The sequence below is a fragment of the Culicoides brevitarsis genome, chromosome 2, assembly GCF_036172545.1.
Source record: "Culicoides brevitarsis isolate CSIRO-B50_1 chromosome 2, AGI_CSIRO_Cbre_v1, whole genome shotgun sequence".
NCBI lineage: Eukaryota > Metazoa > Arthropoda > Insecta > Diptera > Ceratopogonidae > Culicoides > Culicoides brevitarsis.
This window is the reverse complement of record NC_087086.1, coordinates 6,252,457-6,270,240: the sequence shown is the minus strand read 5'-3', so window position 1 is coordinate 6,270,240 and position 17,784 is coordinate 6,252,457. Positions and strand designations below refer to the sequence as shown.

At 29.9% G+C, this 17,784-nt stretch overlaps 1 protein-coding gene across 1 annotated transcript; it reads left to right on the top strand.

The window, feature by feature from the left end:
• Positions 1 to 1,665: 1,665 nt before the first annotated feature.
• LOC134828407 (DNA-binding protein D-ETS-6) lies at positions 1,666 to 15,784 on the top strand. Its single transcript, XM_063841386.1, has 4 exons — positions 1,666 to 2,157; positions 5,738 to 5,886; positions 5,978 to 6,066; positions 15,361 to 15,784. Exons 1-4 carry the CDS (start codon positions 1,731 to 1,733, stop codon positions 15,782 to 15,784), a joined length of 1,089 nt encoding a protein of 362 aa, XP_063697456.1. The 5' UTR covers positions 1,666 to 1,730.
• Positions 15,785 to 17,784: the final 2,000 nt, after the last annotated feature.

Below are 17,784 nucleotides of genomic sequence, written 5' to 3'. Positions count from 1 at the left end.
AAAAAATATTTTGATAAACATGAAACGTTTGAAGAACTTGCATCAGTGACGTTTTTAGCTATAATTTTGTTATTGTTAGCAACTAAAAGTGCAGTAATCTGTTTAGAGAAGTGAATCATGGAAAAAGTTGTTCGTCATAAGTTTAGAAGAGAAATGTAGGACGTCATATATGAGGCGATCGAAAATTTTAAGATAAATTTTTTTTTGCGATTTTGTGAGAAAAAGGTCAAATTTTTTTAATTTTTTTATTCTTCTTAACCAAAAATTTATTTTCAGGAAAAAATGAAGAGAAGAACTTATTTTCTTATGTTATATTGGAGATAACAATCAATTGAATGCCTAAAAGCTGAACGGATCAAAACTTAAAATCTATCGAAAATCGTTTTGAAGGTACATCCAAGAATAGTGAATATGAGAAATTCAAATTAAAACTCCCTATTTTGATTTGAATATCCTAACAATCTCACTGGAATATCACAAAGCACATAATATCCATGATATTTATGTTTATGGAACAGTAAAGCTCGTTAACAGCATTATGAGGATTTTAATGAGACAGAACTTTTTATTTTAAAAGCATATTATACCTTTATGGGAAATCGACGCTGTATAACCAAAGTTTCAAACCGAATATTCAATTACATCGACTACAACGATTCATCGACTTGAAATTACCTTTTGCAAGAAAAAATATTATCACACTCTGACATGAAGAACAGTTTAAGTCTTTAGAACTAAACGATCCGTTTATAATAAGGAAGACTTTTTAAATTTTCTCTGTTGAACCTCACAATATTCCTTGAATATATCAAAAGTTTGATATTAACTTTTTAAAGTTAGAGGTTATGTTTCGAGTAAAAGCCTTTCAATTTAATCTCATATTATTTCATTAAAAAATAATAAAAAAAAAAATGTTCCAATTTTTCATAAAATCGCAATAGAATTATTCTTGCTACAATTGACAAAAAAATCATTCAATCCTCGTATGAACCAAAACCCATTAAATCTGTTTCTGACCAAAAACAAAACAAAACAATGATTAATATTTACAATTTTACACTCGAACGCGATTTACACGAGGTACGGATCGTACACGCAAATTTATGAATGAATAAATCCCCACTATTAAGCGACGTCATCATTTCTGTACATTCGCGGTATAAATACATGGCTTATACCACATAGATAATGCATGCGGCATTGATGATTAAGTCACTAGTCATCGAAAGTCGCGTGTATTTTATAATTTTTGTGTACGCGAAAAATTAGTCTTCTAATAACCATCGATATGCGTGGACTAAAAACGCGGCGCTTGATCCTTTAAATTTGCCGGTTTTACTAAAAAATAAAAAAAAATAAAATTAGAAAAAAATATGAGAATTTAACCGTTCAGTATTAATTAAAAAAGAGAAAAGTGAAATTAAAGAAAATTTCATAAAGTGATGAAATTTCTAAATAAAAATTAAAAAGTGAATTTTTTTTGAAAAATATCTTTTATGAGAAAAAATGAAATAAATAAAAATTTCTTCGCACAAAGTGAAAAAAGAAACAAAATAAAATAAAATCAATGATTCACCATTCCTAGAAATGGAGAGCTGTGCGAATAACGACAACTTGTTACCATTCACTGTACGCACATTATCGATTCACAGCAAGTCCATTCGCGGTTTGGCTCATAAAAATAACAAGAAACGAATACTACCTTGCATCTGCAGGGTTTTTCCAACATCATGCAAGATGACAGTAGTTGTAGCAATTACAGTGTGACACTCTTAACGTCGAGCACATCGAGTAGCATAAGCAGCAGTGTTAGTGACGAATCGGAAAGTCGGACAAGAAAAGAATCTAAAAAGTGTGAAAGTGACGAAGAGAATGAAAATGACACGATTTTTCTGCCATGCGATCCGCGTGAATGGGAAGCTGAGCATATTGAGCAATGGCTTGCATGGGCAACGAAGGAGTTTAAAATTGATCCGGCGTTGCAGAAGGAAAAGTTTCCCGAAAGCGGGAAAGAATTGTGTGCGATGACAAAGGCGGATTTTTGGGTTTGTGCAGGAACGAAATATGGCGCCGAGAAGTTGGCGAAATATTTGACGAATTCCTTGTACAAAGTCACGGGCAAATGGGATCAAGAGTTGTTCAGTGACGATGAACCAAGTAAGAGTTTTTTTTGTTTATTTTTTACAGGTGAATGGTGTTGATGATGAATTAAGTGAATGCCGTCGGTGGTTTTTTGTTTTTTTCTGTAAGACAAATAGAAGAAAAATTTATTAATTTAAATAAATTTTTTGGAAAAATTGAATTTTTAACGAAAATTCACTTAAAATTTTAGTTTTTTAATTAAAACTTTTAGAAATTTTGTCATTTTTTAAAAGAATTTTTAAAAATTTTATTTGAGATTTCGATTTTTCTTAAAATTTATTTAATTTGATCTAATTTAATAATGAATTTTTCACATTTATGAATATTTATTAAAAAAATCGTTCAAAAATCTAAAATAAAGCAATTCTCACAATTTTAAAGAATTTTTTCATTTTATGCCTCATGGTTCAAAAAATAATAATAAAATAATAATTTTTTAGGATAAATATTAACAAAAAATAAATTTTAAAAAATTAAAAAAAAAAATAAAAATTAACTTGAACTTGAAATTACCTAAAATTTATCTTTCGTAAAAAATATTTTGAAGAAATTGATTATTTTAAGTCTAAATTTCTTATTTTTAGACTTGAAATTGATAAATTTTGCAACAAAAATTTTCAATTTCGTACAAATTTATCAATTTCAAGTCTAAAAATAAGAAATTTAGACTTAAAATAATAAGTTTCTTCAAAATATTTTTCACGAAAGATAAATTTTAGGTAATTTCAAGTTCTAATGAAATAAATTTTCAACAAAAATTGACATCTCAATGGTTAAAATTGCAATATTTTCTTACCACAGTGCAAAAAAATCACATTTCCGATAATTTTCGCAACAACTTTAATGAAATTCCTCGACAGCTTTCGCTTAAATTTATCTCTTGTCTGATAAGAATCCCCATAAATAGTGCAAAAATTCCCATCTGACCTGACAAATGTTCTCATCGTGCACAGATTAATGTCGTCTGATATCGCTTCATTGACCCATGCGAAACAATAAAAACCAAAAAAATCCATTTTGACCGTGTCGTTATCAAATGATTAGAATCTAACTCGTTCTTGCAATTTTTTTGGAAAATTATACGGTTCGAATTGACTTTTGTTTTGTGTCTTGCGATCCCTTTTCCGTTGATAATCCCTCAACAAATACAAACATTTATCAAATTGACTGGATTTCTTCTTATCATTCATTCACTTAAACTCCGTTTCTCGTGTGTAAGCTGCGACCGACGTGAGAGTTTATTGTGTTCGTTATTACATTTATCACTCCCCTTCCATTATTTCCGTAGCGTACGAGTGAAAATTGAATAATTATGGAAAACACTTGGCAAAACGACGGAGCATAAGTTAATAATCATCATCCCGAAAAGTGGCAAAAGTCAAAAAGTTATTGTTTGGCGGGATTATTTCTCGATTTGAGGCCCGTTCGGTGACAATGCGCGTCGCGATGTTCGCAAATCCCCGAAAAAGACATTCAACACATCCTTTTTCCTTCCACAATCTAATAGCTTTTCCTTCCTGCATAAATTTAGCGTGCACGGTACAGTCAAGGGGCGCGTGACCCGAAATTTTATGGATCACCTGCTGTGTGAGAAAGTAATCCCGCAAGTCAAGTTTAAGTTTTTTATTAGATTTTGCGACTTAGATGGATTTTTTTCTCCTCATTTCTCCAAATTTTCATAAAAAATCCGATTTTCGAGATTTTTTTAAGGGAAAATTTCTCAGAAAAAATTCAATTTTTCCATTTTCTTGCAATATTTTCAAGAAAAAACACTAAAAAAGACAACAACATGACACAAATTTCCGTTTTCCCCTTCAAACGAAGACGTTCTGTGTACCCATACATGAGATTCCTTTGCCATTCTTAAACAAACAAAAGGACACGAAAACGCAAGACAAACAGTTTCCTTCCGACCTTTGATCTGTAAAGTCGTTCCAAGCCACAAGTTGAAATAAAATGAGCGGCGTCAGTATCGAGATGGGAGCAATGTGGCGTCTTTCGGAAGATGCAGCTCGTCGTTTCGCCAGAGATCGCTTCACGAATTTCGCGAGTCATCATCATCATCATCACCATCATCGTCATTATTCAAATATTTATAATGGTAAAAAAAAAGAGATTTATTACCATCTGTTAAAAATTCTTTTAGAAGAAAATGTCTGAAAATACAAAAAAAGTTCATGAAACATCCTTTTAATAAGAAAAAATTTTAAAAAATTAATTTTAATCAACAAAAAATTTAAATTTTAATTGTGATTCATGACAAGGCGCCCGACAAATTAATTTATTTTGTGGTTTGTCTCGTAAAAATGGTCAAAAAAGTGTCTCGTTATGTAATGCGGAAAAAAATTCAGAATAATAACAACAAAAAATCAAACAAATAAAATTCGGATAGTGAAACATTTGGCGCCGCATATTATTAGTTGTACTTTTATTTTATTTTAAAATCAATGACGTGTTTGGATTTCGCGGAAAAGTGTGTAACGTTCGCGTCTTTGAAGAAGTTGATGGTGTCTCGATGATTTTTTTTTGTTATTTTTTATTTGAATAATATTTACCCACTCACTTTGTAACGACCTTTGTGAATGTCTTTTGTAAGATTTATGTGAAATTTTTAAGGATTTTAAGTTCTCATGAGATGAAATTTGATTAAAAAATCATTTTTATCTCCAAAAATTTAGTAAAAATTTGTAAGATTTTTTATTTAAGAAATTTTTTTTTTAATTAAGAAAAATTAAAATTTTAGGATAAATATTAAATATTTATAAAAAAATGAATTTTTAATAATTTTTTTAAAAATAAAATTTAGTAAAAAAAAAATATAAAATTTTTGGTATGAATTAAAAAATAATAATTTTTTAGGATAAATATTAACAAAAAAAAAAAACAAATAAATAAATAAATTTTTAATAATTTAAAAAAATAAAAATTAATAAAATTTTTTTTTAATTTTTGATTAATTAAAAAAAATTATTTTATGGATTAATTTTTACAAAATATGAAGTTTTAATAATTTATTAAAATAATTTAATTTAATAATTTTTTGATTAATTTTATGATGATGTTTATTCTCGTGAAAAACGGAAAAAAATAATTAAAAATAAAAAAATTTCTTAAAACTATTTTTCACATAAATTTATTAATTTTTCATGAAGAAAAAACTTTTTAATCAAAAATTTATTGAAATAATAATTTTTTTCATTGAAAAAAATTTTTTAAGTAAATTCAAATTTTTTCATGAAAAACTTTAATTTTTTTACTGAAAAATTAAAAATTAAATTTGCAACATTAATAAATCCAAATACGATATTTTATTAACTATAAATATAAAGGATCTATAAAAATTTTTTTTTTTCATTTTTGAATCTAAAATTCTAAAAAAAATATTAAATTTATAAAAAAATTTAAAGTTAAAGTATATTCTCAAATAAAATTCTTCAAAAACTTTCTTTCAAACTTCGCCAAATTGTTAAAATGCACTAAAAATCATCCAAAAACAACATTTCCAATCATAAAATTCCGTGAATTGTCACAAAACGACAGACAGTAAAGCACTTAATTAATTCAATTCTTACCTCATTCCTCTTTTTTTTTGCAGATCCATATCAACTACTCAACGCTGCATCCCACAGATTGGTGAGCCAAGGAGGCTCAGGACAGATACAATTATGGCAATTTCTGCTCGAGCTGCTCGCTGATTCGTCAAATTCCTTCATACAATGGGAGGGAACAAATGGTGAATTCAAGGTAATTTCCCCTTCCTCTTATGTTCAGAACTGCGCGCGTACAGGAGAAAAATTCTGTAAAAGGGCTGCTCATCGAATCGATTTTCTTTCAGCTCACAGATCCTGACGAAGTTGCACGTCGCTGGGGCGAACGCAAAGCCAAACCAAATATGAATTATGACAAATTGAGTCGTGCTCTAAGGTGAGTTTGCACTTTTTTGTGTGATTTCAGTTGAAATTCGGATCAAAAAGTAATAATAATAGATCAAAAAGTGCGAATAATTTTACGAATTTTGCGGTTTTATTTGATTTTTTTTGGGATATTTACATAACAAGGCACAGCAGGCCCACACACATGCGCGAGTCGTTAGAAAACTCGTGTGAGAATTTTGTAGAGTGGAGAGAAAAGAGGCTCGCTCGTACATTCTTTGCATTCTTCTTTGACTTCTTGCTTCGTGTATGGGTTTTTTTTTGCATACACTCTCTTCGTTTGTTTCAATTAAATTTAGCTGTTTCTTCATTTATCTTACAATCGCTTTTAAATTTATAATGTTTTAGTGCTGCGAGCGGCAATTCTGAGAAAAGTGACCATTCAGTTGTTGCGAGAATGCGGAAGGAAGTTTGGGAGAAATAATTGGGCGATGATTCATGTTGATTTTTTTTAACAGTTTGAAGAATTTTGTCAAATTTTTGTTTTTTTTATTTTTTTTTTTCAAATTATTTTTTTTATTTATTTTTTTTTTTTAATTTTTCATAAATAAATTTATTTAAATTTAAATATTTTTTTTTAAATTTATTGAAAAAATTATTAAAATTATTTATTTTTTAAACTTTTTTTTATATTTTATTTTTTTTATATTTATTTTTTTAAATTTTTTAAAATTAATTTATTTTAATTTATTAAAAAAAATATTTTAAAGTTTTTTTTCATATTTTTATGAAATATTTGATAATTCATTAAATTTTTTAATGCCTTTCCAAACGTCGTCGCCTTCGTTAAGAATGTAAAAATCATAACACGCCACAAAAACATTTTGATGTTCAATTTTTGTTGCATTCACAAACTCCTTCAATTGTTTTACGTCTCTTCCATATACCAAAACTCCTCCATCTGTTGCATTGATTCCCGTTTTTTCTCTCGCTACTCCGCTAACAAAGGCATCTTCAATCCACAAAAACGGCAAATTATTCGCAACTTCGTAAATCTTTCCAACTGTCGATTGGGCATAAAATATCGCGAAACCTCCGATGTAATCTGGATAAAATTTGCCTTGAAGCTCTTCTTCTGTCACTCGATGTCTATCCTTTGAACTTCGTCCGATCGGATTCTCATGAAACAAACGCCCGTAAACAAAATCTCGATTTTCATCATAAATTGTCTCCCAAAAGGATGTTTTGAAGGAACTTAACAAGAATGGCATGTTGAACATCACATCGTCATCTGTTTTCAAAACGACTTTGGCACTTCCACAAAAATATTTTGCCCATTTTAGACTCATTACGTGTTTATAAGTGAGATTTCGATAATGATCGACAAAGGATCCTTGAATTATGTCGTGATACTTTTCATTTTCGGAGATGATTTCGTCTTGTTTTTGCTTCGTCGCTACTGTTCCAAGAGTAAAATACACTCGAAATCGACCAAATTTGCCATTTTCTGTTTGATTTGCCCACGTTCGTCGAATAACTTGACGTTTTTTGAAATTATTAGGAGCTGATTCAACAAAAACTGCGAGATCAATTCCTTCAACGGGACATGGAGGTTGCTGGATGACAAAATGAAAGTCATTAATGTTAATTAATTTCGTGAAATCCGTTGAATTTTCAGATGAACTCATATAATTTTCATATAAAAAGTTCGATACCAGAAGAAATAAGGCCAGCGCCAACAGAAATGAATGTAATATTTTTCTTGTCAGAAACCTTTGATTGCAATTTGCGATAGTTGCAAAAAAATCTTCAAAGCGCCCCATAAGTATGGAAAAAAATTTTTTTTTTACAAAATACAACTGCTTGAATGATATTTGACAGCAAACTGAAAAGCTTTTTGACACAAAAAAATAGTTGTTTTTACTTTTCGAAAGTTTGCTCAGCTGACACATTTTTTTTGTGTACAAATTTAGTTCAATGTTAAGAAACTTCTCATTAGTATATTGTCAGTTGATCTATAAAAACCTAAAAAGAGACAAAATTTTATAAAATGTTAAATAAACTTGTTACTTTTTTCGTGATTTTACTTTTTATCTCTGCGATATACATAGTTATCCTGCTCCAAACTACAACTTCTGCTACAAGCCCTCATCCAAAAGTAGAGACAACGATCTATCTCGAGGACATCGATTACGGCGAACAGAAACCATCGCTCAGTAAAAGTGATAGCCAAATATTTTTCATCGAAACAACATGCGCGGAAAAATGTGATTGTGGCACTATTTTTCCCGACAAACGACTTTGTGCCTTTGAATCGACAGCTCGACTTCATCCAAACTCAAAAATTTACGTGTTAGTTGTGAATTCCGATTATTTCGATCCAGCTCACAACTTGGAAACTGTAAAAAAGTTGATGGAATTTGAAAATGTATACATTCGAAAACTTAATTTGACGGAATTTTCGAAAGAAACTCCGTTAGAGCAATTTTTCGCAACTAAAAGATACACACATTCGAATTATTTGAGAACTCATTTGTCGGATATCTTGCGTTATTTGGTATTATGGAAGTATGGCGGCACTTATCTAGACTCTGACATGGTTTGTTTGAAGAATTTTGAAGATCTTGGCAAAAATTGGGCCTCCGAACAGGATGACGTGATAGTTCAGGGGGCAATGATGAATCTCGGAAACGATGAATTGGGTAGAACAATCGCTCAGAATTTTGTAACAGAGCTAAATAACACTTTTGATGGCACAAATTGGTCAACGAATGGTCCTGAATTGGTGTCGAGAGTGCTTAAGAGATTTTGTAATGAAACAAGTGTTTGGAAAATGTGTAATACTACGTGCAATGGATTCAGAATCTTTCATAGACAAGTATTTGCTCCTATAGGATGGCAAAATGCACGTTATTACTTCAGTGCAGGAGATACGGAAGGTGTCATGAGAGACATAAGGAATGCAAAAACAGCGCATATCTTCAATCACATGACGACGGACAAAGAGGTTGTGAAGGCAGAAAATATATCGTACGCGTTAATGGCGAAGGAACATTGCCCGAATATGTTTTACTCTAAAAAGAAATGTTTTTAATATAAAATGAAAATTTTGGTTTTATGAAACTTTTAAAAGTTTATTCAAATGTTGAATGCCCTTCCAAACTGCATCTCCTTCACCAACAATGTCAAAGTTGTAACACGCCACGAAGAAATTTTTCATTTTAGTTTGTTTCATATTTACAATTTTCTGTACATTTTTCGATGGCATGCCAACTGTCAAGTATCCGCCGTCTGTAGTCTTTATTCCAGTTTTCTCTCTTGCTACACCGCTAACAAAGGCATCGTCAATCCACAAATACGGCAAATTTTTCGTTGCTTCGTAAATCTTTCCGACTGTCGATTGCGCGTAAAATATCGCATAACCTCCGATGTAATCTGGATAAAATTCACCTTTTATTACTTCTCTTGGTATGTAGTGTTTTTTCGTTGGATCTCTGAATATTTTTCCTTTGTGCCACAAAAATCCGTAAACAAAGTCCCGATTTTCATCATAAATTGTCTCCCAAAAATTTGTTTTGAAGGAATTTAGCAAGTAGGGCATGTTAAACATTGCATCGTCATCCGCTTTTAGCAAGATTTTGGCACTCCCACAGAAATATTTGAACCATTTGAGACACATTATGTGCTTATACGTGTTGTTTTTATAATGGTCGACGAAGGATCCTTGAATTATGTCGTGATATTTTTCATTTTCGGAGGTAATTTCCTCTTGTTTTTGCTTCGTCGCTACTGTTCCAAGAGTAAAATACACTCGAAATCGACCAAATTTGCCATTTTCTGTTTGATTTGCCCACGTTCGTCGGATAACTTGACGTTTCTCAAAGTAATCAGGAGCTGAATGCACCAAAACCAGCAGATCGACTTCATCAACGGGACATGCTGGTTGCTGGATAACGAAATGAAAATCACTAATGTTGATAAGTGTCTTAAAATCAGTGAGATTTTCTGATGAATTCAATTGCAAATGACTTTTTTCAACACGAATAGTCTCCAAATCAATTGACTTTTGATATATTACGATCAATAATGTGAATACCAAACATATAATGAGAAGACTGTTGTAGAGTTTTTGTATAACCTAAAAGAAAAAATAATTTCAAAAATTAAATTTGCATGGTAAATGTTAAAAATCTTACGAATTTGCTGAAATTTTTGCAAAAGTTTTTAAAACGTTCCATCTTCCCGCAATTCGGTTTGATGTTTTAAATCAAACTACTTTTTTGTAATTCTGAAAAACTCTCAAAAAGTCTCTTGTATTAAGACTTTTGACGTAGATCCACGCCAAGTTTGTTCAGCTGGCATATTTTACTCTTATTAAGATCGTATATTTACTCAGTTTCTGCGAATTTTTTCTGGTCTCCGATACGATGTCGTTAGATTTTTGACAAAAAAAAAATAAACGTCGCTTATTATTCTGAAACTTTTAAAAGTTTATTCAAATTTTGAATGCCTTTCCAAACGGCATCTCCTTCTTTGACGATTGAAAAGTCATAACACGCCACAAAGAAATTTTCATCCTCAACTTTTGTTGCATTTACATATTGCTTCAATGTTTTAACGTTTCTTCCATGTACCAAAACTCCTCCATCTGTTGCATTGATTCCCGTCAGATTCCTCGCTACTCCGCTAACAAAGGCATCTTCAATCCACAAAAACGGCAAATTATTCGCAACTTCGTAAATCTTTCCAACTGTCGATTGGGCATAAAATATTGCATAACCTCCGATGTAATCTGGATAAAATTTGCCTTGAAGGTCATCCTCCGATACGTAATGCTTATCTTTTGGATTTCGTGAAATCGAATTTTCATGAAGCAAACGCCCGTAAACAAAATCTCCATTTTCATCTTGAATCTTCTCATAAAAATGCGTTTTTATAGATTTTAGTAAAAATGGCGTATTCAGCATGACATTGTCTTCTGTTTTTAAAACGACTTCTGCACTTCCGCAGAAATATTTTGCCCATATTAGACTCATTACGTGTTTATAAGTAAGATTTTGATACTGATCGACGAAGGATCCTTGAATCAAATCTTTAAATTGATAATTTTCGAGAATCAATTCGCCTTGTTTCTGCTTCGACTTAACTGTTCCAAGAGTAAAATACACTCGAAACCTTCCAAATTTGCCATTTTCTGTCTGATTTGCCCACGTTCGCCGAATAGCTTGACGTGTTTTAAAGTTATTAGGAGCCGTTGCGACAAAAACTGCGAGGTCGATTTCGTCGACGGGACATTGGGGTGGCTGGATGATAAAATGAAAGTCATTAATGTTTATTAATTTATGAATGTCCGTGAAATTTTGTGTAAAATTCAATTGTGAATCATTTTTTTTCATTCCAAAATTGATAAGTTCTCGATAAACTACGGTAAACTTTGATAATATCAGACACAGAATCAGAAAAAATATATAAAATTTTCGCTGAAAAGAAAATTTGTTTAGTTTACACTTTTACAAGATTTTTAAAAATTTCACTTACGCAAAAATATTTATAATAAGCCATCTTTTTCCAAAGATATTTCAAGAGCAAATTATATTTTGTGACTGATAAAATATTAGATCTTCGCAGTTTTGAATTCTAAACTCGCGAAAAGTTTGTACAACTGGCTAATTTTTTTATTATTTTCATGATATTCAAATATGTATTTTTGACAAAATTTTACCAAAAAGCTTCATAAGTTATATTTACATTTTTATTTGATGATTTTGAACAAACTATACTACTTAACTCTATTTTTTATTATTTTGTAATAATGATTAATTGTTTTAGCTGTTTTGTTTTCTAAAATAGTATATTTACTCAGTTTTTACAAACTATTTTTTGTCTACGATACGATTTCGTAAGATTTTTGACAAAAGTTGAAAAAAAATATTATTTGTTTAATTTTAGTTTGACTCTTTTTATAAAATATTTGTCAATTTATTAAAATTTTGAATACCTTTCCAAACGTCGTCGCCTTCGTTAAGAATGTTAAAATCATAACATGCCACAAAAAAATGTTCATCCTCGATTTTTGTTGCGTTCACATATTGCTTTAATTTTTTTACAGATCTTCCATGCACTAAAAGCCCTCCATCTTTTGCACTTATGCCCGTTAATTGTCTTGCAACTCCGCTAACAAAGGCATCTTCAATCCACAAAAACGGCAAATTATTCGCGACTTCGTAAAGCTTTCCAACTGTCGATTGTGAATAAAATATTGCGAAACCTCCACAATAGTCTGGATAAACATTGCCTTTTATCTCATCTTCGCTCACTCGATGCCTATCTTCTTTATTTCGTTCGATCCGATTATTATGAAACAAACGCCCGTAAACAAAATCTCGATTTTCATCATAAATTGCCTCCCAAAAGGATGTTTTAAAGGAACTTAACAAGAATGGCATGTTCAGCATCACATCGTCATCCGTTTTTAAAACGACTTTGGCACTTCCACAGAAATATTTCGCCCATTTTAGACTCATTACGTGCTTGTAAGTAAGATTTCGATAATGATCGACAAAGGATCCTTGAAGTAAGTCTTGAAACTGATAGTTTTCGAGAATCAATTCGCCTTGTTTTTGCTTCGTCGAAACTGTTCCAAGAGTGAAATACACTCGAAATCGACCAAATTTGCCATTTTCTGTTTGATTCGCCCACGTTCGTCGAATAACTTGACGTTTTTTGAAATTATTAGGAGCTGATTCAACAAAAACTGCGAGATCGATTTCTTCAACGGGACATGGAGGTTGCTGGATGATGAAATAAAAGTCATTAATGTTTATTAATTTTTTGATATCCGTAAGATTTTGTGTTAAATTAAATTGCAAATGATTTTTCTCCATGAAATTTGTCTCAAAATTGATACATTTTTGATGAATTACAATCCACGTTGTCAATATCAAACACGGAATTGGAATGAAATTATACAATTTTCGCTGAAAAAAAGTTTTTTTAGTTTAAATTTTTGCTATATTTTCAAAAATCTTACTATTTTAGGGAATTCTGTTCGAAAATATTTATAGTAATCCATCTTTTTAAAAATTTTAATATTTTTATGCTTACGTTTCCAAAAAAGCTTCTCTGCGTTTAGTATTTTTTTTTCATATTCGATTGATGATATAGAGCCAACTATTTTATGAAACTCTAAAAAAATTTTCCTTTTTTTGGTATAAATTCATTCTTAGTTTGTTTAGCTGGCACGTTTTATTTTATTAGACCGTGTATTTACTCAGTTATCACGAATTTATTCAAATGTCTATGATACTTCTCATTAGTCTATCGTCGGTCTATCAGTAAAAACCCTAAAAAATGAAGAACGTTAGTAAAGTTCTTTTTATAATTTTTGCTGTTTTTGCCAATATTCCGTTTTTGATGTTTATCGTTTCGAATGAAGAGCCGCCAAAGCAGCAAAAGTTGGATTTAATTCCCATCCTGGATATTGACAAAGGCGTTGTGAAGCCATCTTTGAATAACAGTGATCGCCAAATATTTTTCATCGAGACGACATGCGCGGAAGCATGTGATTGCGGCACCGTTTTCGACAATCGTCGAATTTGCGGCTTTGAATCGACAGTTCGTCTCCATCCAAATTCTCAAATTTTCATCTTGGTCGTGAATTCCGACTATTTTGAGCCGGCTTACGACTTTGAACCTACGAAGGAACTCATGGAATTTAAAAATATTCACTTTAGGTCAATTAATTTGGAAAAATTCTCTAAAGGAACTCCGTTAGAGCAATTTTTCGCAACTAAAAGATACACAAAATCGAGATTTATGAAAACTCACCTGTCGGATATCTTGCGTTATTTGGTATTATGGAAGTATGGCGGCACGTATTTGGACTCTGACATGATTTGTTTGAAGAATCTCGATGATCTTGGCAGCAATTGGGCTTCTGATGAGGGAGATAAGTCCATCCAAAGTGCCATGATGAATCTCGGAAATGATGATTTGGGCAGAACGCTGGCAAAAAATTTCCTTAATGAAGTAAACACAAGATTTAATGGCAAAAAATGGGCAATAAATGGTCCTCAATTAGTGACGAGAGTGTTGCAACGCTTTTGTAAGACGAAAAGTATTTATAAAATGATGAAGCAAACGTGTAAGGGTTTTAAAATTTATCCGGGTACGAAATTTGCTCCCGTAAATTGGGAAAAGGCAGAAGATTACTTCAAGGAAATATCAAGCAATGATACCATGAGGGTTATAAATGATGCGTATACAGCTCACATTTTTAATCATATAACTTTTCAACACAGAGTTTTGAGGACAGATAATGTGCCGTACGCATTGATGGCGAACAAATTTTGTCCTGACATGATTTGTTACTCAATCAAAAAGTGTATTTAAATTATTTGAAAATAAATTTTTGTTTTTTAAGATTTTCTTCTAGAAAACTCTTAGATGTGACACAAAAAATTTTTCAACTTCATTTTCACACTTTCATTCAATTTGTTTAGCTGGTATTTTTTTTTCTTTTTTGTATATTTATTAAATATTTATTCAGTTTTGAAAGTCTACCACACGTGCCGTCAAATTTTTGAAAAAGTCGCCTTGTACTTAATACTTTTAATTTTTTTTTAAATTTTGAATATCTTTCCAAGCCTCGTCTTCTTCGTTGGCGATTTATGTAGCACTTTTAATTCATTCAGCTGACACATTTTTGTTTTGTATTTTTTTTATAAAAAAAAATATTTATTTCTTTTACTTTATTCTGTTTTCACGAATTTATTTCAATGACCATGACACTTTTAATTATTTCTTTTAACTTTTAACACTTACGGATTATAACGTGATGTCTACTCATGAAGCGTTAAACAAGAACTAAATTAGAACATAGAACAATTCGTACACGATACTAAAGTTGTCAATGTGTGCGTGATCTGCTTTCTCCTGTGTAAATAAATTGAAAATAAATTGAAAATTTTCTTTAAAAATAAAATAAATTAAAAAAATTAAAATTATAAAAAATAATATATTTAAAAATATACCTAAACGAGTAAAATAATATTTAATATAAAATAAAAACTTAAAAATATATTTATTAAAAATTATTATATATTTTTTAATTATATATATTTTGTTTTATTTTATATTTATTAAATTTTATAATAATATATATAATTTATATATTATATATTCAATATTTATTATTTTATTAAATTAATTAATTATAAAATTTTAGATTTTTTTTGTTTTATTTTTAAAAACTTTTTAAAAGCATTTTTTTCAAAATTTTTCAACAACAATTTTTCAAATTCAGATTACCTTTTAACAATTTTCCATTTTTTCCTCTTCTTTCCAGATACTATTACGACAAAAACATTATGACCAAAGTACATGGCAAACGTTATGCCTACAAATTCGACTTTCACGGTTTAATGGCGGCTTGTCAGGCTCAAGCGCAAGGACAAGATCCGACAGCAAGCATGCTCGTTAGCACCTACTCCAAATACCCAACTGCAAGTCAGGATTTCTCATCAGCTGCAAGTCTCTATCAAAGTGGGCATTTGCCGCATCCGTCTTCCGTTGTCACGGCTCAACAACAACTTCCGTCAACGTCGTCGCATCAAGCGATGCTTCCCGCATCGAATTCGTGTCTCAACACAAGCAACAACAACAATAGTACAAACAACAATGGAGGCGGCTCGTCGTCAAAAACTGCTCCGATAAGTTATTGGTCCTACCAACAATTTGATCCGCGCCCTCCTCCTTCATCGCCATTTTGAGAGTTTTTGTCGTGATCTCTCGGCAGTTCCTTGCATTGAAATTCTGTAAAAAAAAAAAGAAAATTGTTCCTATAAAATTAATAGAAGCCTCGGCAACAAAAAGGGTCACACTCCATTCACACGAAAAATCTCAGGAAAATGTAAATTTTCTACTTTCCAGTGTAATTTATTGTAAAGTATTCCATTTAGCATGTAAGGCAGAACTTTTTATCGTAATAAAGCATTTTATTAATACATAGTAGAAAAGTGCGTTACAATTTTTTTTTTAAATTATTTTTATGGAAAAAATTTTTTGATAATAGGGCAAGTATAAATTTTTCCATATTTTATTCGTATTAACATAAAAAACCTAAAATTGATAAAAATTAAAAAAATATATATTTTTTTAATTTTTCAAAAAGAAAATTGAAATTTTTCAAAAATAAAAAAAAAGTATTTTTTTTAAATGAGACAAAAAAAAAATATTTAAAATGATGTATTAAACAAGAATAAAAAAAATGTCTTAAACAAGAATAAAGCCTTGAGACGCGATTGAAAAATTTCTAGAAAATATTGCAAGAAAAATAACTTTTAATTAAAAATTAAATTAATTGAAATTAAATTTTAAAATAATTTTAATTAATAAATAAATTTAATATTTTTGTTACCAAAATTCATATTTAAAAAATTTATTGTGCTCATCATTGCATACTTGAAGGCTTTCTAAAAACAATTGAGACGCGATTGATCTCGTGAAAATTTGTTTTTTTTTTATTCAGTTTCTTATTTTCAGAAAATATTGCAAGAAAAATAACTTTTAATTAAAAATTAAATTAAATTTTAAAATAATTTAAATTAATAAATAAATTTAATATTTAATTAAATATTTTTTTCATGAAAAAAGTTATAAGTTTAAAAAACTTCCATTATAATTGTTGTATTTTAATATTTTTTTTGAATTAATGAAAAATTTATTTTTCATGAAAAAATATTAGTTTAAAATATTTTTATAAAAATTGTTGAATTTTAATTTTTTTTTAATTGAATTAATGAAAAATTAAAATTTCATGAAAAAAATACTCCAAAAATAATTCCTGAAAATTTTGGAATTTTAATATTTTTTTAAATTAATGAAAAATATCGATTACTCTTTAAGAACTTTTTCGACAAAATCAGAAAAAAATGACGAAAAAAATAAATATTAAATTTAATTATTTGCCTAATATGTATTTCCAGATACTATGACTTTTTCAGACACTAAAAAAGTAAAAAAAAACTAAACGTTTTTAGATTTTATAAGTTTGCACAACTTGAGTCAATGTTTAGTTATTAACAAAAAAACGCAAAAAATTGGTTCAATATTTCTATTATTTCTTGTTATGACTGCGACTCGTTGAACTTCAATTCAGGAATTCTAAAGTATGATCACTTTTCGTGCTACGATTTTTTTTTGAATCATTTGTTTTTGTTTTTAATACTTTTTTAAATAACAAAATACCTTTTTGCAGGCGTCACTCAATATTGGGTTCAACATTCAGCCTTGAAAATATTTTTCTTGACGTTAATTTGTTTTTCAAACATCAGTATATAAAAATTGTCATTTTATTATCGCTTCTTCTTGATCAGTGTGAAGCACGGAGTACATTACGACTTCCTCCGTAAAGTTGTTCTAAAGGCGTTATGGGAATAGCTTCAAAGCTGGTAGACTTCTTAGCTGGCAAATCAAAAATTGTCTTCCGTATATACAATGGCACGTGATACCCATATATACAAGATAAACCACGAGACAACTCTGACAAATAATTTATCCAGTTGGTTTATATTTTGTTTTTTATTTGTTATAAAATATTATATTAATTATATGCGAGCTCACCTGTCCGATATCTTGCGTCATTTGGTATTATGGAAGTTTGGCGACACTTATTTGGGCTCTGACATGGTTTGTTTGAAGAATTTTAATGATCTTGGAAGCAATTGGGCATCAGCGGAGAGTGAAGGCGTAATTTAAGGAGCAATGATGG

What these genes read in the sequence shown, in the direction of transcription:
- LOC134828407 (XM_063841386.1), top strand. Translation starts at nt 1,731, where the DNA reads ATGCAAGATGACAGTAGTTGTAGCAATTACAGTGTGACACTCTTAACG. An exon ending in GTTCAGTGACGATGAACCAA is followed by an intron (nt 2,158 to 5,737) that starts GTAAGAGTTTTT and finishes TTTTTTTTGCAG; the next exon opens with ATCCATATCAACTACTCAAC. An exon ending in AAATTGAGTCGTGCTCTAAG is followed by an intron (nt 6,067 to 15,360) that starts GTGAGTTTGCAC and finishes TCTTCTTTCCAG; the next exon opens with ATACTATTACGACAAAAACA.